The sequence below is a fragment of the Pezoporus occidentalis genome, unplaced genomic scaffold, assembly GCF_034315485.1.
Source record: "Pezoporus occidentalis ecotype Australia unplaced genomic scaffold, CSIRO_AGI_Poc_V1 ctg72, whole genome shotgun sequence".
Classification (NCBI taxonomy): domain Eukaryota; kingdom Metazoa; phylum Chordata; class Aves; order Psittaciformes; family Psittacidae; genus Pezoporus; species Pezoporus occidentalis.
The window spans coordinates 3,353,047-3,374,788 of record NW_026916072.1 but is presented as its reverse complement, the minus strand read 5'-3'; the positions used below and the strand labels follow the sequence as shown (position 1 = coordinate 3,374,788).

The 21,742-nt window shown below is 56.3% G+C and overlaps 1 protein-coding gene across 3 annotated transcripts in view; it reads right to left on the bottom strand.

The window, feature by feature from the left end:
- Window positions 1–21,742, bottom strand: part of FRMD5 (FERM domain containing 5) — a 66,146-nt gene that overhangs the window by 20,142 nt on the left and 24,262 nt on the right. Inside the window, exon 1 of one of the 3 annotated variants that reach the window (XM_062642704.1) lies at window positions 13,760–13,801. The exons of the other annotated variants lie outside the window; for them this stretch is intronic. Within the exon in view, the coding sequence (XP_062498688.1) occupies window positions 13,760–13,762 (3 nt within the window). The 5' untranslated portion in view covers window positions 13,763–13,801. Of the gene's footprint in view, window positions 1–13,759; window positions 13,802–21,742 lie in introns of those variants that run through there. 3 annotated transcript variants of the gene reach the window in all.

Below are 21,742 nucleotides of genomic sequence, written 5' to 3'. Positions count from 1 at the left end.
CCTGGTTCCTTGCAGTCCTGGTTCCTTGCAGTCCTGGTTCCTTGCAGTCCTGGTTCCTTGCAGTCCTGGTTCCTTGCAGTCCTGGTTCCTTGCAGTCCTGGTTCCTTGCAGTCCTGGTTCCTTGCAGTCCCTACCTTTGCCTATGGCACAGGCAGGAAAGCTGCAGCCCTGGCTTTTCTGTGGTGGTTTCTGCAGCCAGGTCCTGCATTGCCCGAAGCACAAGTGAAACCCGAATGGTTTCAGCACTGCAGGGCAGAGACGCGCCACGGCCACCCAGCCCCACAGGCGTGAAGCTGCTCACGAGCCCATCTCTACCAGTGGGTGCTGGGCAGAGGATGGGGGCTCCCCTCCTGCACCCCAGGGCTCTCGTTCATGGAGGACACAAACCCGTGGATGAGGATGCTGCTGTGGGAAGCAGGAGCGGTGCTGGCTCCAGGCATCCATCACTGCCCACACTGCTCCTCTATGAACCACTTCAGAGCCATCCAGCCCCGCAGCATCTTTATGAGGTACCTGAGGAGCATTAATGTGTTAGCAACAGCTTAATAGAGAGATTTACTGCTCTCTGCTCGGGGAGGAGACGGGTTCATCAGTGGCCTCAGGAGCGAGCTCTTCCAGGGAGTTTTATGATCCCTTTATACATGGGGACAGAAAACCAGCGCTGTGCTGATGGCAGGGAGATCCTGCTGGGATTTCCAGTAGCAAACACACCCATGCCATGGCTTTGAACCTCCCTGTGCCCAGGACAGCACTCAGAGGCCCGAGCACCACTGCTGCCAAACCTGCCACCTCCATGACCAGTGCCAGACCAGCAAAGCCAGTTCCCAGGGTGAGCCTGAGCACAACCAGCCCGAGTTACACCCCCGTGGTTCCACAGAGCAGCCACAGCACATACCCAAGAAACAGCAGCGTTTGGAAGCGGCTCCTTCCTGCATTGTTCGGTTTGGAAATCTCATCATGGGGCTGTCCATTCCTCCCGCTTCCCCAGCTTAGGAGGAGATTATTTCTTAAAATAAACTGTCAAAAAAGTCTATTTTAGAAAGCGAAGTTTAAGCTTAAGTCTCTTTAGCAGCAACATCTGAGCTGGGGAGATCAAAGACCCACTGGCTCCACTGCCAACATGAAGAGATTTCCACCAGCAATTTGACTGCGCTGCTGTGGTTTAAGTGCTTCATTTTCAGCATTCAGCACGGCACTGGATGAGCTGGGATTTATTATCCCTCACACAAAGTTCCTTGCACTTTGCAGGCAGGGCGAGCCCTAACTGACAGCTCAGCCCTCAGCCAGTGCCGCATCCGAGCTGCCATGCGATGAGGAAACGGGTGCAACGTGCCTGAGAATATTCAGTTCCAGACAGGAACAAGCTCCCTGCCCAGGACACCTCCAACTCAAACACATGGAGAACCTGGCCAGCAGCGGGAGCCCAGCACAAGGCTGCTGGAGGCCCACACCCCTGTTGCCATAAATCACAGCACCAAGGAGCCCCTGGGAAGATGCTCTTGGAGCCATTGGAGCTCAGGAGCGTGCCAAGGGACCGGTCCCAGGGATGGTCCCCGGGTTCTGAGAAGCCCCCACAGAGGATGAGCCCTGAGCATGAGCAGCCCAGTGCAGGAGCAGAAGAGGGATGAGGATGAGAATGTTTCCAGCCAAACCTCCAAGCCCGGGGCTGGTGTCCAAAGGCAGCAGCAGGGAAAGGGAGGATAAAAGGCCATGGAGAGCCAGGGAGGACCTGGGTCAGGGACACTCGGATCCCGAGGAGCTTCAGCTCCCAACAGCAAGGTGCTGTGGAGGTGCTGCTGCCCAGACCCAACCAAGCCCACCCTGCCCTTGGCCCCTGCTGTTCCCACATGTGCCAAAGGAAGGGGTCTCCATGAAACACACGAAAAGCAAAGGTAACAGCAGCAGAGTTTCCTGATGGGCAAAGGGCAGCTGCAAACAGGACCAAAGGTGGGAAACACAGAACAATGCCTCAATAGCCCCAACTCCTGCTCCACCGCATGCTGCGGCCACTGGAGCCCACAGTCACCTTTCCTGTAGGAAGAGACTCAGAGTAAGGAAAAGGGGGTTTACATAACACTAAATGTAATCCGGCTGTATTTATAGCATGTGCATTTCAGTATTAATTCCCTTTTAGCTGTAATCCTTCCTCCTTGCTGGCACAGTGATTTCTGTCTTCAAGACTTATCCGAGGAGTTGGCTCCAGAAGTTTATAAAGCTTCTGAGAAGGAAAGTTCCAAAGGAAGTGACTCTGGGTGCCTTAACCTCCAGATTAGCAATGCCTTGTTTGGCTCCACAAGCAGGTTATTAAAGCCCTTGACATGCTGGCGTATGCAAAAGGGCCTGCACAGCTCTCCATCCCCGAGTTCAGCTGCTGTTTCTGCTTATGTCCCCGTTTTGGAAAGGGTCTGCTGTGGGACAGCGGGTTTAGCACATTTTTAAATCCTCTAATAATCACAGAACCCCAGCCTGGTTTGGGTTGAAGCGGCCTTAAAGTTGATCCAGTCCCAGCCCCTGCCACGGGCAGGGACCCCTTCCACTGGAGCAGCTTGCTCCAACCCCTGTGTCCAACCTGGCCTTGAGCACTGCCAGGGATGGGGCAGCCACAGCTTCTCTGGGCACCCTGTGCCAGCGCCTCAGCACCCTCACAGGGAAGAGCTTCTGCCTAAGAGCTCATCTCAGTCTCCCCTCGGGCAGGATAAAGCCATTCCCCTTGGCCTGTCCTGCCCATGGCCGGGTGTGGAACTGGATGAGCTTCAGGGTCCCTTTCAGCCCAAAGCATTCCGTGGTTCTCTGGTTCTACGATCCGACTCCAGCGCCTGTGGAAGGAGCCCTGTGCTTTGCGGTCAATGCTGCTGCACACACAGCTAATGAAAAATAAACCAAAACAAGCGAGGGAATGAAAACCTGAAAGCAGAACCCGGCACCTCCGGTTTTCTTGGCAGCGCTCCTGCTGGAAGCTCGCTTCTCTCCCAGCAACTGAATGCGCCGAAAAGCTCATGGGAGGAAAGGGAGAGAAGTATAAACTGCTCATGAAAAATTCACCTCTCCTGAAAGCCAGGGAACGCACCGCAGGAGCACGGGGCAAGCGAAGCCCCAGCCCAGCTCCCGAACCGGCCCCGGCGCCGGGGACTTCAAACCGGGACGGAAGTAAAGCAAAAATCGGAGGGGAAAGCCTGCATCCAGACACGGGGTGGAAGCTCCTGCCCCAGCCGGGATCAGACCTCACAGCGGGTTCAAAAGCAGTTAATACGTAAACCTCGAACTGCACCTCAAGAACAGAGACCCTCGGGCAAGGAAGGAGAGCACAAGCCTTATGATTAAGGCAAACCAGATCTTACTTGTGCGACAGAAATGACCATATGCGAGTCCTTTGGGGAGGCTGTAATCAGTCCGATTAACATGATAATGAACTCCGATTTACCCAGCCACGGGAAGATCTTTGTCCTCGGAGGCATTGTGTTGCTCGCTGAATATTAACGAGGGTGACTTGTTTTTCACAACCAGGGATGTCACTTGCCCGTTAATCCTCCCCCACAGGTGATTTGCCAGGGAAGGGAGGAGGGACAGAGCCCTCCGAAGGTGCGAACAGCCCACACCAACGGGCAGACAGGGAAACTTCCCAATAAACCCGACAGCACCTTCAGCAGGAAGAGGGATTCAGACACAAGCCCTGCGGGGTGTAAATCTCCACAACGACCATGCTATTACCAATAACACCGCGGAATAAACCTCAGACAACACGCTGGAGCTGCAGAGAGTTCCCGCAATCTCCTCTAGTTCATCCTTGGTGAGAACAGCTTCTTATGGGGCTGGAAAGGCAGAAATCGGGAGAAAACGGCGCTGTGACCCCCTTTTCCAGACAGGAGACCCAGAGCAGCTGCGCCAGCGCCTGTCTGCTCCAGGGTGCTGTGCAGGGATGCTGAGGGCGCTGGGGAAGCAACACCAGAAGCTGCAGTCGCAGTCACGCAGCTGCCGGTTCCCTTCTCCCCTTCCCAATCCTGGGGTGCTGCGCTCCGTGAGCTCAGCGCGGGAGATCCCGAGGGGCAGAAGCAACGCGCTCAGCCTGTGCTCTGCTGCCAGCATCCTCCTCACCAGCACCAGCGAGGACTTGGCCAGAGGCACCTGGAAAAGCTCACGCAGGCACTGCCAGGATATAAAAGACAAAGTGGAGAGACCTTTGAAAGGGAAATCTGCCCCAAGCATCACCTCCAATGGACTGAGGGCCACATTCCCACAAGGATGCAGCTGAATGGCTGACAGCAAGGGCAGGCACCAGCGACTGCACAAAGCGATACCTTTCCAAGGGAAGGGGTACCTGCACCGGTGCCTGCTCCCCTGAAGCCATGGCCAAGGGAGGCGGGCGGGAGCTTGGGTGCAGGCAGCAGCACAGGCAGGGAGCCCCATCTGTCAGCCTGGGGCCGGGCAGTGTGCAAGGAGACAGCCGGCAGCTCTGATCACAGCTCTGCTCCCTCACCAAACGCTCTACAAGCTTGTTGAGCAGCTGGGTGTCGACTTCAGAGCACAGCAAAGAGCCTGGTTGATTCATCACGAGTCTGAGATGAAAACACGCTCAGCTGAGAGCCGGTAACAGCAGCAGAGCCCCAGAACTGCATCTTCTAACAGTGCCCATTCCTTGCCTTGCCCAGGACCACCACCCACTGCCCCCCCTCACAGAGCAGCCCCTCTCTATGCTGACTGTGCAGCTGCAGCCAGGCGCATGCTGCAGCAGTGGCGACAAGCAACGGGTGAGCTCTCATCAACCCAGGTGCCAGCGTGCTGCTCGACACCAGCCCAGCACCGATGGGGAATCAAAAGTGCTGACTCAGCACCGGAGATGCTGCACAGGACTGCTGCCACCAGCAGCTCGCGGTATCAGACCGATGTCATGCGTGCTGCACGTGTGTCCTTCCTGGTCATACCCCACGTGTGCCAGTGCCACTTGCTCCACCGCAGGGTCTAGGGGCTGGAACCCCAGCTCAGCACTCAGCCAGGCTACAGACAGGGCTTCACCTGCACCAAGGACTTGGAATGCACCCAACCAAAGCCCCACTTCACTTCCCTGGTCACCCAGAGCTGACTTGCTTTCCCCCCCATCTCTAAGCAGATTTTTCTCTCTTTATTGAGGTTTTGGGGCTGACTTGGATCTGCAGAACAGCTCCCAGGTCATTCTCTTGCACATCACACACTGGCCCTGCAAACCCACCAATGCTTTCAGCACTCCAAGCTGCAGCAGCTCAGGTCCACCCCAAGCACTTACAGAAGCTGTGGGTTTCAGGGAAGGGAAGGAAGAAAATCTGCTTTAGCTGACAAGGTTTTATTTCTGAAGGCTGGCGGGTGTAATATCAGGAACAAGCACTCCAAGTGATATATTTGTCATCTCAGCAAGGCCTTTACTTTGCCTGTGGGTTTAATGTCTCAAAATACATATTCATTTAAATGCAAATGTCTGGTTTCACCTGGGACCCAACAAAAGCTTTTCCTGAAACGAATGGACCTTTCACACTGACTTTCCACCTCCCTTCCTTCTGCAAATCAAAGCCTCTGAAGGCAGCCTGGACTTTCGACCTTGATGCTCCCCCTTGGTGAGCTGCAGCCCTTAACTGCCAGCCCCTTCCCAGCCTGGAGCCAGGCAGGGTCCTGCAGGAAAATGCTCTGGGAAAACAGATTTCTGCAGGAAAAAGCTCCCTGGAAAATGCAGCTGGAAGCTGGGAGAGACTGCTCAGAGCTCAGTGCTGGCTGGTGCCGCGATGCTGCCCTGAACCCCACGGAGCTGCTGAGCACCAGCAACACCTCACAGCATCTCCTGCACCACCCTTCAGCTACGGAGGCACCAGGGCGTCTGTAGGGACCTCACAGCCCCTGCCACCCTCCATCTGCTCCCCATCCCTATGCTGGGGAGGGCTCTGCTCTGGTGACCAGCTCTAGGCACTGGGGTCTTCACGACCCCATCCTACTGAATGGTCCTGCTCCCCACAGCCCCCCTGCAATGGCACAGCCAGCCCCTGCTCGAGCAGCGTGTGCAGATCACTGCCATGGGGGGCACCGCGCACAGCACGCTGCCATGGGGGGCACCAAGATGGGCTGGGCACAAACCTCTCACGGCAATGGGGCTTCAAGCAGCTCAGTTTTAAGGACAAGCCCCCAAGGCCCCGTCCTCCCAGCCAGATGCCAGAGTCACTCTCGACCTTTTCAGATGAACCCGAGAGGGCGAGCAGCCTTCTGGTGACGTGATCCGGGGATGGAGATGCGGGCTGACATCTTCCCTGCAGGCAGCCACGGCACACAGCACGCTGGCATCAGGCAAAGACACGGCAGGGAACTCGAGGCTGCTCCGAGCTCAGAGCGGGTCCCTGGCAGGCGCTGCTGCACCCCCTTCTCCGTCCCCATCACCTCACTGCAGCCAGGGCTGCGCCCAGGGCACCCCCACACAAGAGGCACCGCAGGGAGCAACGAGCGGCCCAGCGGGGGAAAAGCGTGATCGGCTCCTGCAGAGAGCGCGGGCAGACCTCAGGAGTTTGTTTGCTCTCTAAAGCCGGGGGCTCAGGCAGGGGCTGCAGCCACCCCTGCAGGGAGGATGTGCCATCCTGCATGGCAAGCGGAAAGAAAACTGTCACTCACCCGACTCCCAGGTTCTCCGGCAGGACCCAGTTACCCCCAGCAAGCCATGAGCAGAATCAGTTTGTTTTCACCAACAGGAGCAAGTGACCTTGTTTCTCTGTTCCGTCCCGAGCTTTGGTGCATTTCCTCCCCCTGCAGCCCTAACCAGTCCCCTCTGGATGGCAGCTGCTGAGGAGACGTGGGAGCATTTCCCCTCGCTGCCAGGCAGGAGAATTCCTCATCCCTGTGGATGCTGTTTGAATCCCAGACGGTGGCATGAGCTGTACCTCACACTGGGGGATGAGCTGCACTGCTCAATGGCTCATCCCCAGCCCACCAAGCCCGCAGGGCTTCCCAGAGCCTGTCCAGACCCTTCCAGCCGTGCAGTGATACACCCTGGGACTGCGCAGGGAAAGGTGTGGGAAGTGTAGTAGGAAACCAAGAGCCTCCCCTGGAATCCCGCAGCCCCTCACTGGTAGGCAAATGGGGGACCTGGTGTCCTGCATGAGAAAGCTCACAAAACCACTCCGGATTCCTACAAACAAAAGCATTTCCCATGTGATATCCTGTAGAATAAGTGCTCTATAATCCATGCTAACAGCATCACATCACTCACTGCTCGCTCCAGCAGTGGGATCCCCCGAGTACACCCAGCACCCTGAACGCAGCACCCGTCAGAGGACGGCAGAGGGAATGAGGCTCAGCCTGGCGGCAGTACTAAACCCCCAGAGCCTCAAAGATGCCTTCATGTTAACTTGTTTACTTTCCATATCAAAAGACTGAATAAGGGATTCTTAGCGCTACTCGACAAGAAAAACGTTTGACAAAGCACCGTGCCTCCAGACGAGCTGTCAGACGGGCTGAGGCCGTGCAGGAGCCTTACTGCTGCGTCTGCACAACAGGGAAGAACCAGGAGCAACTCCAAGGGAGGGGGAACCGGCCAGGGCAGGACCCCGATAACACTGCCCCATCATCGGGTCCCCACCCCACCCGCTGCCGCAGCCACCCACACCGGACCCTGCGGGCTCTCAGCCCTGAGGGGAACCAGCTCCAGCATCTCCCATCGCTGGAGCAGGATGTACCTGGGCAGTGCTTGCTGCCAGGCTGGGGCTCTGGAAACGGGATGGGTGAGGAACCTTGGACACCCCAGCACTGACACAGCTGGATGCAGGGGCAGCAGGATGGGTGCCTGGCTCCCACCTCTCCCTTCCCAGGAGGGAAAGCACAAGGGGCTGCCCTGAGTGGGTAGAGCCGAGCAGCAACCTCATTACACAGAGCGGGGCAAGGTCATGCTTCTTAATCACTGCAATGCTTTACTGCCAGCTCAAACCACGCCAGCAGATGACAGCGCTGTCATGTCAGCCTTCACTGCATGAACTGGGTGATGCTCCTGACATGAGGCACAGGAGTGTGCTTGGAGCCTGCCTGCTACCTGACAGGGTCTATGCGAGCCGATGCTGGGGGAGATGAGTGGGAAATCAGGTCCTGCAACCGGGCCTTGCCAGCGTGAGCAGGGTCAGCATGAACCGGCAGAGCACCACCGCCGCCCGCACCCGGGCCGAGCCGCCTCTCACAGCCCGAGCATTCACCTGCACCGTGCTAAACAATGAGCTGGAATTTACAACCACCAAGCCAATGCACGGCCAGGACCAGGGGTCCCATGGCCGGGTGCAGGCTGTGCCACAGGGATGCGGCTCCAGTGGATGCGGTCCTGCTCCCTGGCATGACCTGGCATCCTCCCATGGAGAGACCCCAGCTCTGAGGTGCCTGCTGATGACTCATGGCCCAGGACCACTTGGAGATGGGTTTAACACGGTCCCCACAGGCAGGCTGAGGTCCCGGGGGTTTCCCTCATACTGGCACAGAGCCCTGCAGTGTGCACAGGCAGCAGATGCAGAGCTGGGAGCAGCCGGGGCAGCCCTCCTCACGGGAAGAGCATGGGACTTGCAGACGATCCTTTCCTTTGAGCCTGGCCCCTTCATTAAGCAGACTCCACCAAGTTCAAATGAATCATCCCTTTTAAAGATCAGCTCCTGGCACCACTACAGTTCATGGACGTTAAGAGGAACCATTGGAATTCTTGGGCCAAAAGCCATGTTTCCCGTGTTCCCACCCCTGTCCTGGGTGGCTGCTGCAGCCAGGGCAATGGCACTGCCTTTAAACGCTGCTTAGGGAGAATTTCATAGAAGTAATGCCCAGAAAGGGCCCTCCAGGGCGCAGGAGGGGCAGAGCTCAGGCACAGCCTCAGTTTTAGGACAGGTCTCCCCTGAGAGCAGCGTTTTCAGGAGGGGCTGGTTCCGAGTCCCCCTCCTTGGGCACTGGGGAGCCAGGGACACCCACCCCAAGCACCCCATCGCAGGGACCCCATTGCTCATGGCCCTGGCTCCCTTGCACCGCCCTCACCACAGCTGCCCCTTGCATCAGCAGCTCTGGGGACACAAACCCCAGCGCCGTGCATTCACAAAGCACTGATTAAACCATGCCAGGCAGCAGATTACTCATGTTGATGGAGAAAGCCATTGTTGTAAGCCCAGATGGCTGCGTAAGCTTCCCCGCAGGCCGGATGGGACCGAGGGCTGATGAGAACTGCGCGACTCAATGGAAGGAGGCTTCCGATCAAGGGCTTCATTGAAGCTAATGTGAGCGGAACAGCCAAATATGAGGCACTGGATTACTCACATGCAACAGCTCAGCAGTAAATACTGGTTATTAGCTTAGTCCTGTTCCCCAGAGAGCCGCTTTCTCCTGCCTGTACCCGGGGCACACATACTGCACAAGCGTTCGGATGTCCATGAAATGAACATCCCCATCAGAAACGAGCCCAGAACCCCACACACACACCATGTGCTGGGCTGCACCCCCAGAGTGCAAGCAGCAGCTCCGGGAGGGGATCCTGCCCCTCTGCTGTGCTCTGGGGAGACCCCCCTGCAGTCCTTAAGGGGAGACCTGAGAGCAGCTCCAGTGCCTAAAGGGGCTGCAGGAAACCTGGAGAGGGGCTTGGGACAAGGGATGCAGGGACAGGCCAAGGGGAATGGCTTTAACCTGCCCGAGGGGGGACTGAGACGAGCTCTTAGGCAGAGGCGCTGGCACAGGGTGCCCAGAGAAGCTGTGGCTGCCCCATCCCTGGCAGTGCTCAAGGCCAGGTTGGACACAGGGCTTGGAGCAAGCTGCTCTATGGAAGGGGTCCCTGCCCGTGGCAGGGGTTGGAGCTGGAGGAGCTTGGAGGTCCCTTCCAACCAAACCCATCTGGGATTCTATGATCCTATGTCTGTCAGTGCAGAAGTGGTCCCCGTGCCCATGGCTGATCCTTCAGCCCAGCTCTCACCAAGCTCACGAGCCTCTGGTGTTACCTCTGAAAAGCTCTGGGGAGCTGCACCAGGTCCCCTGTGCAGGATGGGTGCAGTGCCCCTGCCCCACCAGGCACATTTCCCCTTCACCTGCTTCGCCAGTGACGAGGGAAAGCGCAACAGAGCGCACCCAGCCTGGCTGTGCCTCGGGTATTGAAGAGGAACACTTCCACCACAGCCTCCAACCACCTTAGCGTGCTCCACAAGCTCATGGGAGAGTTCAGGGCTGTCCACGAGCTTCTCTGGAGCAAGGGGAGATGTGGAGGAGAGAAAGCACCAAACAGGGACCCGGCTCCGACAGAGGAGCTCTGCAGCAGCTCTCGAAGAGGTGAGGAAGAGTGAGAACAGGAGCCCTGACAAAGAGGGAGCACAAGAGAAACCCCCTCCTCCAGGCACAAGCCCCTCGGAGCCCGCACAAACGAGACCTCCAAGCTGCCTCCAAAGGAGGATGTCCCACATTGAACCCTCTCCTGGCCGGGCTCCGCAGCGCACGGATAACAGATGTGCAACACCGGGAGCTGTCACCCGCCCGAGCAGCCCAAACCTCTGCCAGCTTTAAAGGCAGCTCCTTCCCGGGGTACAAGGGCCTGTGCCCCAACGCTGCTCCCCGCCAGCCCCGCAGCAGGGATGCCCCAAGCCCACAGCCACGTGCTCGTCTCCTTCCATTTGACATTTACATGATGCCAGGCACCACAGCACTGAGAAACGTCCTCGCAGTAACAACCACAGCTCAGCAACTTCGCCCAGCCTCATTTCCCACATCTCGGGTGCTACAGAGACAGGGGACTTGTGCTGAGCACACATCCTTGTGTGCAGCCCAGCTGCGTGCAGAGAGGAGGATGCAAGCTCCAAGACGTCCCCCATCCCTCCAACGTCTGCACCCCAACCAAGTCCCACACTTGCCTCTGAACATGGGGTGGGATCCCCTTGGGAAGGGCTGAACTTTATTCCAGCCCTACAACTGCTAACACTTTGGCTCCATAAAGCCTCTGCAGTGGGCAGTAGGAGGGACACCCACCCCAACCTGCATCCTAGGTTTCTAATTGCAGGTTCCCCGTGGCTTCCACCTTTATACCGTTGTATTAACACATGCACTGAAGTATTACAGGAATATAAACCAATCTTATTTTCCCTACAACAGCCAATATGTGAATAATGAACACCAGAATCTATTGCAGGAGGCATGCAATTAGGAGCCAACTCACAATTCCCTCCTGCTGCCTGCATGCAAAGGGTGAAGTTAAACCCATCCACCTGAGGGGAGGTCTCTGAATGAATGGGGCTGTGGGGGTCTGTGGTGCAGTACAACATGCCTGGATTCACAGATCAAATGCCGTTTCAGGTGGAAAGAGGAAAGAGAAAACGTGATGAAACAGTTTTTCACAGCAGATATTATTGGCTCTACCTTAGGCAGAGCTGATCTGATTTAAGCTTTGTCCTTGCAACTGCCAAACAATATCCGCTTCCATTTCCTTTTGCAGTGCTCTGCTCCCCACCTGCAACCATTTGCAAAGGACAGCTCCAGGCAGCAGAAAGCTTCATCACTGACAGAAAGGAACAACAGGACCCGGCAGACAGGGAGAACGGCAACGAGGGAGAAATAATGGGGCCACCAGCATGGTGAACCCCTGGGACACATCACCCTGCCCTGGAGAACCAGCTCCAGCCCCTGGGGAGAAAACATCCCCAGCAGAACCTCACTGTCAGCGTCAGAGCATCACCAGACCCTGGGTGCAGACCCATTTCCCTGCCAGGCTGCCCCACTCCGAGGTGGGGAGAGGCAGCAACAAGAGCCCCGAGCTCCCTGCTCCCTCCTGCTGCACCCTGTGCTGCTGAGCTCGCTCCCATTACTCCTGTTAAAGAGGCCCCTCAACCCACCTCAGCAATATTTACCTCCCTTAATTAAAGATGGCAGCAATAACCATGAGCTACAGACCAAGAGCCACATTCATAACCCCTGCCTCGGGGAGCCGGGACGCGCGTCACATCAGGTGGTGCTTTGTTAGGGAATTAAAACCGTACATTGCCACACAAAGGCGATATTAAAAATCATCATCATAAATTAGGCTGGGGGGGGGGAAGCGCCTTCCCGTGGCTTTCCCAGGAAAAGGCACATGGCTGCCTCCAGCCCTGGATCTGCTCCTGCAGTGGGAGCATCCCATGGGAGAACCAACCACGGGGTCTCCTCCCGGGAGCCGTGGCCATGAGCACGTTGCCCCAGCGTTGCCATTCTCAGTCACAGGTTTCAAGGGGATCAAAGCCAAGCCAAACAGTCAAAGCCTCATCAGCTTCCCCTGCCCTGGGGACAAGGGCCCAGCTCAGATGCAAGCATTCACACCCAGAAACAGCAAACTCTCAGCGTACTCCAGATTTAAGCATTTAAATGGCAGTTCCTTTGGGATAGGGACTGTTTGGCACATCAGGGTCACACAGGTTCCCTTAGAAACTCTTCCCATGTTGTACCTCTGCATGAGAGAGCTCCAAAAGCCAGATGGGAAACAGGATTCTGCCACTGAACCACAGGGACCATGCTCCAGCCCAGCCCTCATCCCGGGAGTATAAAGGAGCTGCCAAACACAGCTTGGGAGAAATGCACCCTGCCAAATGGGTTTGATGTTTTGATGAGATTAAGAAGCAGTTAATAAAGGCGGTGCTGTTCATTTAATGTATTTCGACTCGCAGCAGACACTTAACCTGGTGTTGAATGGCATTCCCATTAAAAATTAGAATGATACAACATCAGCACGACACGCACTAACCGGATTAAGACTGCCTGAGACACCATTGGGATGCTGAATCCACTGGGTGGGTGTTTCACAGGGATCCTGGGAGAACAGGTCCAACGCCCAAGACCTTAACTGAAAACCCTCACAACAACCAAGCATGGATGTGAAAGCAGCACACAATGTGGCACAGCAAAGGAGGTGCCTGGTCACGGGTGCAGAGCAACTGGAATTGCTTGGCAAATTAAATACAAGTTCAAAATCAACATTTCTGCTCTGCCAAGTGAGGTGCACACCGCAGGGAATGGGAAGCTCATACCCACATCTCCTTCATCAAGGTAACAAAGCATCCCCACCTCATGGCAGAGAGGGAACCAAAGACCAGGGGCTGGTGGGGTGATGGACAGAGGGGCCAGGGAAGCCAGGTCCTGATGCAGGGATGTCACCACCAGCCCCAGCACCTCCAGAAGCAACATAAGGACATTAGCAAAGCCCACGCTGTCCCCAAGCCCTAAACCACACAGCCATGGGGAAAAAGCTGCTTTGAACCTGCCCCTGGCCGGAGGAGCCCAGCTTTCTGCTCCACTCCTCCCCTGAGCGCAGAACTCAAACCAAGGCGGCTCCACAGCCCACAGCCAGGGTTGGGGTGTCCCAGCACCTCGCATGGTCACAGTTCATACCCAGAGCTGCTCCCCCCCCACCTGCTCCAGGCCTCTTGGAAGGAAGCGCTGATTTGGGCCATCTTTCAGAAATACACAACCTGCACCTGCACCCCAGGGGCTTCTCGGGTCTTACCCACGACACTGGGGCAAAGCACTTGAAACCCAGGTGAGATGAGGGCCAAGACCCTGCACAAACACCCTGCTGCTGCAGTAACCACTGCCCTCGGTCTTCCTGCCACTGAAGCCCCTGGAAGCCCAGCTCTCCTCCAAAACCTTTGACAGAGCCACAGCCTGAGCAGCACCCAGAGCAGATCCCACCCCAAAGGCAAGTGCTGTAGGGGACAAAACCCTACAGTCCCCTGGAGAACCAAAGGGCTCCCACCCCACTGAGCTCAGCATCACCAGCACAGCAAGAGCACTTTGTACTCACCATAGTCCCAGCACAGCACACAGGTACCTGCTCCCAACAGACCCAAAGGACTTCCTGCCCTACAGCTGCTCCCCTTAAATACAGCCAGGGCCCAGCTCAGCAGGGTGGAGCAGAGGCCGCTCAGGTGGGTGCAACTGGGACTAATTAACACCATCAACTGGGATGAATGGGGCTGAGCATCTGCTGGGGCAGGGAAGCACCTTGTGCATGGGATACAGCATCCAGCTCCTGGGCATGGATCCAGACCGTGCCCAAGGTCCTACAGGCACAACTCTTCCCACGGTTTCAGGCCCAGCATCAGTTTTCCACAATACACAGAAAGGGAAGAGCCATCCCAGGGGCACAACCCCCGGGATGTGTTCCCAGGGAGCGCTGGGATATCGGCACTGCCGAAGGGACCTCCCAGCAGATGGCAGCGCTCATCGCTGCCTTCCCTCCTGTAGCCTTTGCGTTTCAGCCCCCGGCTCTGAGCTGCCGCAAGAGCCGCCTTCCCAAGGGCTGTAAATGGTCAGCAAAGGTTCTTCTCGGTCCCCCAGGAGCCCCGGGGCAGTCACCGCCCTGCAATACCAATCACAACCCATCTCGACACATGTGACAAGGAAAAGCTTGTGCATACAGTGGCAATCTTTTTGGGGGGAGAAAACAGAACCTTCCTGCATCATTAGTGCTAGGAGAGCAAAGAAGCAGGTTTCTGTTGTACATCTCCATCTCCTGTGTCCTCACAGTGGCATCAAGGTCCCCATCCTTGTCTGCTGCAACTACCCCCTTCAGACTCTGTGGGATGCCTTTCCAGGTCTGAACGTCAGTGTGAGCATTTGTCCCAGGGATGTTGTCAGTGTCTGACACCCATTGGCATTTCCCAATCAGAAACCAGATGTGGATCCCGGCCACACAGCTGGCATGGAGGCAGTGCATGGTGTTCCAACCCATCCAGAGCAGCTTCACCATTGAAGTGGGAAAAGCACTTCACCATCACCCAGCTTAAACCAGGCATGAAGGGGGTCCGCAGCCTGCATCCAGCCGCCCGTGAGGACACGGGCACGGGGACAGCCACCAAGGTGGGGACAGCCACCCTGCATCCGCTTCACTGGGCTGCGAGGGGGCAGCGGTGGTGAAGGGCTCTCTGCTGAGCACGTCCAGCACAGCACCCGTGCCTCCGCCAGCACCCAGCGGCGATGCCAGAAGTGCCGAATTGCTGCACTCCAGCAGCTGAGGCGACAATATCTGCTGATTATTGAGACACAGAACAGCATATGGCCGCCAGCAAGAACTGCCTATTAAGCACAACGTCAGAACAGCTCTACTTCATCCTTAGCAAACCCTCCCCATCCCTCAGCAGCACAGATCATTATTAATCACCTTTTCTGCCCTAGCGCAGGAGTCAATCAGATGGGAATGCTGCTAAATATTGTCCTGCGATGAACCTGCTTTATGGTTACTGATAGCCATCATTTTAATATTACTGATGCTCGTATCGCTGATATTTATATTTATTAAGCAGAAGCTGTGTCCGGCTGGATCTCGTGCACATGTGGACAAAGAAATGGGCTTTGATGGGCTGTCGCTGTTGCAGCCCAGTTCAGTGCAAGAGCACAGCGAGGGTTTGTCTTGGCTGAGGTTTCATCTGAGCACCGGGAGGTCACACTGCAGCAGCCAAGTGCATGTTCTGCTCCTCATCTTCACTCATACGGGAATATGAAGTAATAGAGAGGCCAAGGGGAATGGCTTTAACCTGCCAGAGGGGGGACTGAGATGAGCTCTTAGGCAGAAGCTCTTCCCTGTGAGGGTGCTGAGGCGCTGGCACAGGGTGCCCAGAGAAGCTGTGGCTGCCCCATCCCTGGCAGTGCTCAAGGCCAGGTTGGACACAGGGGCTTGGAGCAAGCTGCTCCAGTGGAAGGGGTCCCTGCCCTGGCAGGGGTTGGAGCTGGAGGGGCTTTAAGGTCCCTTCCCACACAAACCATTCCATGGCTCTATGATAATGGTAAGGCAGGACTTGTCCCCCTTCTACAGAGGAAATTAAAGCACAAAATATGGGTTCCACATGGAAAGATGACCACTGGCAGGGGCTGATGGTGGCACCGCTGAGCTGCAGGTGCTCTGGAGGCTGAGCCCGGCAGCAGGGCTGGGGCAGCAGTGCCCATCGCTGGTCCCCATCTGCTCCCAGCAACCAGGCAAGACCCAGCTCCCTGCAGGTGCTTTCCCAGGCATCATGGGTGACATCATCTGTGCCTCCAGGAAGGGAGGAGAAACGCCTCTGTTCGGCTCAGCGCTGCTGCCGGTGAGGAAGAGGAGCAGCCCAGTGCCCAGGCAGGCACGGGTTAAACCAGCACTGCTGCTGCTGCTGTGAATCATCAGCACCTGAAGTACAGCAATCAGCTCCGGGCAGTACGGAAAGCACTGACCTGGCTGCACTAAGCTGGATTCTTTCCTTCTTGGCTTTCTGGAGAGCAAAATCCCAGGCAGCTCAGACTCAGCCTGACTCCCCTGTTGTGCTGTCACCAGATAGCTCTCACCTTCTCATTTTAGCTTTGGAATAAAATAAGCCACCCCCCACCCCCAAAACGCATGTGCATTGACAGCAGCCCGTGATGACCCCAGGCCTGTGGCTTGTGGATGATCTGAATTAGACAGAGACAAAATCTCCATCATTCCCTTTTGTGAGTTCTTTCCACCCTCTGTGCACTTTGTTAAAGCAATGCACAATCCCAACGTCGCACAACGTCAGCCCCGGGGATCAGGTCTTGTAGAGGCTCTCCTGCAAACGAGATGCTGGGAGGATGGATACATGGAACTTGCTTGCTGCAAGTTGAAATACTGGAGCTTTTTTCTGTTAAATCCATCATTTCATTGCTGCTACCTTGTAATTTGTAAAGAACGAGCCATTTCAGAGTTCAGCATGATTCCAAGCAGCAGTTGTACAAGCGGCTAATGGGTTTATGAGCATCGCAGTCAGCCGCCACAGGACATGTGTCCCTTCTGCTGAGATCCTGGCCATGGAAGCTCTCTGGTGCCTGAGCCAGGCTGGTCCCGAGCGTCCTCAAGCCACCCCCCCTCAGAGCCCTGTTCTTCTCCCTGAGAACAGGGCTCCCTGCTGAAGGGCAGGGTGATTTGGTTGACCACAAACAGCAAAGTCCTGGGGAACAACGTGTCTGGAGGTGACCTGGAAGGGGGCTTCTCTCCTGCTGCCCCCCAGCAGGTGATGGCTGGACCCCATGGAAATGCTCTGATCCTTGGACAGCCTCCCCGGCCTCAGGAAGAGCCGAGGGAATGCCCAGCTGGGCCCTGTAACTCTAAATATTGCCATCTGCTCCCCTCGCACCATTAATCCCTGCCTCTCCATCCTTCCTGCCAAGCATGGACTGTAAATCACCCCATCCCCTTCCTCTGTGGCCCGGCAGCGCTGAGCCTCCTCCACCATCCATCCACCACCCTGCCCTGCCTCCCTCCCAAGCCCTTTCTCACTGCCTCCTCCTCCTCACTTAAACCAGGGCAGCCTGGTCCCTGCCTCAGGAATTAGCAACTCACCCTGGCACAAAACATCCCCACTCTGCAGGGCTGATGGCGTGACCCTCGTAACAGCCCAGTGTTTGGATGCGCCTTCAAGATCACTTCGGTGCCTTACGCAGAAGTGCTCATCTCCTTTGTCACGTAAGGTGACCTTGCAAAGGGTTTGGAAAGCCTGTAGATAGTCTTCTTTTTAAAGCATATATATAAATATCTAACCCACAGCCCCCAGGCAGGCCCAGGCAGCACAGTCCCACCCGGGTGTTAAAGGAACACCAGGATGTGGAAGAGGAATGTCAGGTAAGGGGGACCATGGCTGTCCTGCAGCACACAGCCCATCACAGCTCTGTTTTCCTGCAGTGAAGGGGCCCACCGACTGGGTGGAGGATGCTGCAAACAGCGTTTAATTCCCTCTCCCTTCTCCTGTGGGGCTGCAGAGCAGGAAGTCACGTCCCCCCAGGACCCACACACCGCTCTGCTCCTCCAGCCCTGAAGGGCTTGTTGCAAGTGCAAACGACAGGGAGAGAAGAAAAGGGGCAAAAAGGGCACTCGCAGCTTGCCCACCTTCTGCTGTCGCCGGTACCTGACCCCAGCTCAATACAAACAAGTGACAGCCATTCTGCTCCCCAAACCATGCCCGGGGACCGGCCCTCAAACCCTCTGGAGAGGCGGCGCTGGCTGATGCTGCACACGAGAGCCCCGCAGCCACGCTGCTCCTTCCGTCCTCCTCCTCCCGGAGCGTGGGGTCAGCCCAGACCTGCCAAGGCAGCTCCTCACTAAAATCCAAACCTGAAAACCAGAACCAGAGGGAGCAACACGGGCAGAGTAACCCAGAAAGGCCCTTTAAAATACAGGGACTAACTATCATTTACTGTCTCGGGGAGTGGAAATGCAACTACCTCGTCTTGGCTGAGATCTATTTCTAACCACACGATTTTGTGTATGTCATGGGCCTTTTCTCCTTGTTCTACTGATTTTTTTCCCTAATTTGTTCCCTCTAAAGCCTCTCTCTGTTCTCATTTAAATTTTCACCTTCACTGCTTTCCTGAGCAAAACTCCTCAGATGAGAAAGGAGCTGAGAAATCCCACACAGCGAGTGGGGATGGGGGCCCCTGTGCCCACAGCTGGACTACAGCTGTTGCCAAGGTGTTCTGGGTACCAGGCTCCTGCAGGGCTCCATCCCAGCTATGCAAAACCAGGACACGGATGGTGGCATGAACACCATTTGTGAAGCATCAGAACTTCATCTCTCTGCAGTCCCAAGCACGCCCTGCCTGCGAGGAGCTCATCGGTGTTAAAGGCTGCTTCCAAAAGCAACTTTACTATGGAGAAGGAGGACTAGAAGGACCCTTTCGTGTCACCAAGTGATGCCACCCAGCAGCTCCAATCAGCGGTCCCCCAGTCCCTCCTGTGCTGGGCAGAGGCTGCTGGGGATGGATGCAGGGGCAGACGGGACCTGCTGCCTGCTTCCTACCTAACCAGAAAGATAATGACATAAAGGATGCAACAAGCCGGTGACCCCGGTGCTACCCGGCTGCGTTTGCAGAGGTGGAGGGGAGCGGGGACACAGCACAGCATTCACCCGCTGCGGAGCAGCGAGGTGGCTGGAGCTGTGAAGGGGGGCTCCAAGGCAGCTCTGGGGAGAGGGTTTTGCTCTGCCCAGCCCGCCTGGGCAGGATGCGGGAAGGCTCAGCCCAGCCTCCGTATGTGCCTCACAGAGAGGGAGGTGAACACACTGGGGAGGCTGCGAAGGGACGCAGAAGCTGTCTGGAAGCCAGAGAAGCTGCCTTGCGGTGCAGAAGAGCTCAGCCTCTCTAATATCAGAAAGAAGAGAGAGGTGACATGATTATCATCGGTAAGTGCCTGCACAAAGAGAAAATACAGCTACTGAAGGGCTCTTCAATCAGGTGCAGAAAAGCAGCACAAGAAGCAGGAGCAGCGAAACGGAATGAGGAGCAAGAAGCAGTTTTTAAAGATCAGGGTGATTAAGCAGGGGTTGGGACTGGGTGAGCTTTAAGGTCCCACCCAAATCATTCCATGATCCTATGAGTCTATGAAACAATCCCGTTTGCTCTAAATTTTCCCTTTGGAGACAGAAATCCTTCCCCAGAAGTTTGGTGGCATGCAACGCCAGCACAAGCTTTGCCTTGAGGGAGGGTATTCCGCTCCCATTAACCACGGTACTTGGGAAAGGAGGCAGGAATAAATGGGGATATTGAAAAATGGATGAGAATAGGGTGGCTCCTGTGAGGGCATTCCTGATGGCTTAAAATGCAAATACCCCAGCCCGGGAGGATACAGATCTGAGCCAGTGTTAACGGGACCAGGCTGGGAGGCGGCAGCAGGGGCATCACTGGAGGATGCCGCAGCCATGGCAATGGGAGGGAGCATGGGAGGGAGCATGCAACCACACAGATCAAGGGCACAGTTTTACTGTCCAAGAGCTGAGTTTTTGTGGAGCAGCTCCTAGGGACCGCGGGGTAATAACGGCTGCATCCTATTTACCATGGGCCTTTATTGTGTCTGTAATGAGCTCTCCAGGAAAACCTGGAGAGCGTTTCCTCGGAGGCTGAGCGCCAGAAGCACAACTCCAAGTTAAGTGCTTTGCTTCGCTGGCAATTCCCTCCCATGCCCACACGCTTTGAACCACACAGCAGACTGATTAACTATTAATACCAGGGCAGTTGCAAGCAACACACTGCGCCCCGCTTTGTGCCACATCGCGTTCCCAACGCACCCAAAGCTTTGGCAGCGCGGAGGGCGGGTGGTGGCACTGGGGCTCCTCACCCTCCTCACACCTGGGATCTACCACCAAAGTGAGGAGCCTCCTGCATGGAGATTCCCACCACGCCACGACAGAGAGCAGGGCTGCAGCCATGGGCAAGCACCTGCAGAGCCACGGCTCACCCAGGCACAGCTCAGGGGGCAGGATCAGCCTAAATTCATCACCTCACCCTGCTCAGGCAGGAGCTGGCTGGTGTGGCCCTGGGGAGGCTCTGGAGAGACAGCACCTAAAAACATCTTTAGGATGCATCCCATGACACGTACACGCTCCAGTTCTGAGCAGCTCATCCCAGCAATCACCACATTTCTGTACACCTTTCATCAGCTACAGGAATAGGGCAGCAGGTTTGGGTTTGATTCAGCATTTGCCATGAACCGTTGTCCCTCTGCAGCTTTCTGAGCCAACTGTGGTACACATCTCGGCTGTTCAAACATAGGGAAAAGTTGTCTTTTCTTTTTTAACCCAACAAACACAGTCACCAACCCCCTTCCTCCCTTTCTGCTTAATGCAGTTTTACATCAAAACACCTCGGAGGCAATTCATTTATACCAGGCAAACTTCTAAGGCTTGAATTCTCCCTGCTGGCGCCGCTGGAAGGCTACAATCCCCCAGCAGGTCAGCGAGCTGAGAGCAGGATTTCATCTGCCAATTTATTCAGATAAGTCTTTCAGAAACATGAAATAAAGTATAGAGATGGAGGCTGTCACGTCGCTGCAACAGCCGAGCTCCTGAGCAGAATGACCAAGCACGAGGAGCAGTAGCAGCGTCCTGCAGGGCATGGAACAGCATGGCCCGGCTGCTCCAGTGAGTTTGAAGGGGCAGGAGGATGCAGAGGGCACTCCAAGAGGGAAAAGCGATGGGTTTAGAGATGAAAAAGTGTTTCCACTAATGACTATCATTACCACCATCATAGCACTGGTGCTGTGCCCACTGGTGCCATCCAAAGCTGTAGTCTGAAAAAGGGGAAGCTGAGTCCTTCTCTACATCGGGAAGGTTTTCCATCAGTGAGGGCCCATTGGGGTCCTGCCAGTGATGCTCACCTCCACCTCCCACGTACCTGCCCCTGTCCTGCAACACATTCATTGCACTCTACGCCCCCAGTAGAGCACCAACTGCAGCCACCAGCGGCCAAGTGCTGTTCCTTGGCACGGGGCAGGGGGTTTAAGAAGGCTACAAAAGCCTCAGGTCTGAGCTCAGTCCCTGGCCTGGGAGATGAAGAGAGCAACCGAGGGGAACTCCGGAGCAAGTAAAGGCTCTGTGGGGGCAGCAGGAGCTGGAGCAAGCGGCCGGGCAGCTCTGGGTGAAGAAAAGCCCCTTTGTGCCACGCACATGGTGGGCATTGTTCAGCAGCCGCTCACACCGGGGCTGCCCCGCTGCTGCCAGGGCCAGCCGAGCCTGAGCCACCGGCTGCCCACGAGCTGCCTCCGCTTGTGCCATTCACGCCTCTCTTCTCACACGCTACAAAGGCTCAGCTCCCGCCCGAATTCCGAATGCTCCTCTCCCCTCGCAGCAGCCCCGTGGTCTCCTCTGGACTCGCTCCACCAGCTCCGCATCCCTGTTGTGCTGCTGCCGCAGAGCTGGATGCAGGATGTGCAGCAGAGGGGGAGAATGTCTGTAGTACCTGGTTTAGCCCCACTCTCTGGTCTGAAAAGGAGCTGCAGGACCTGATCCCAGCACCCCTGCAGCAGCGAGTC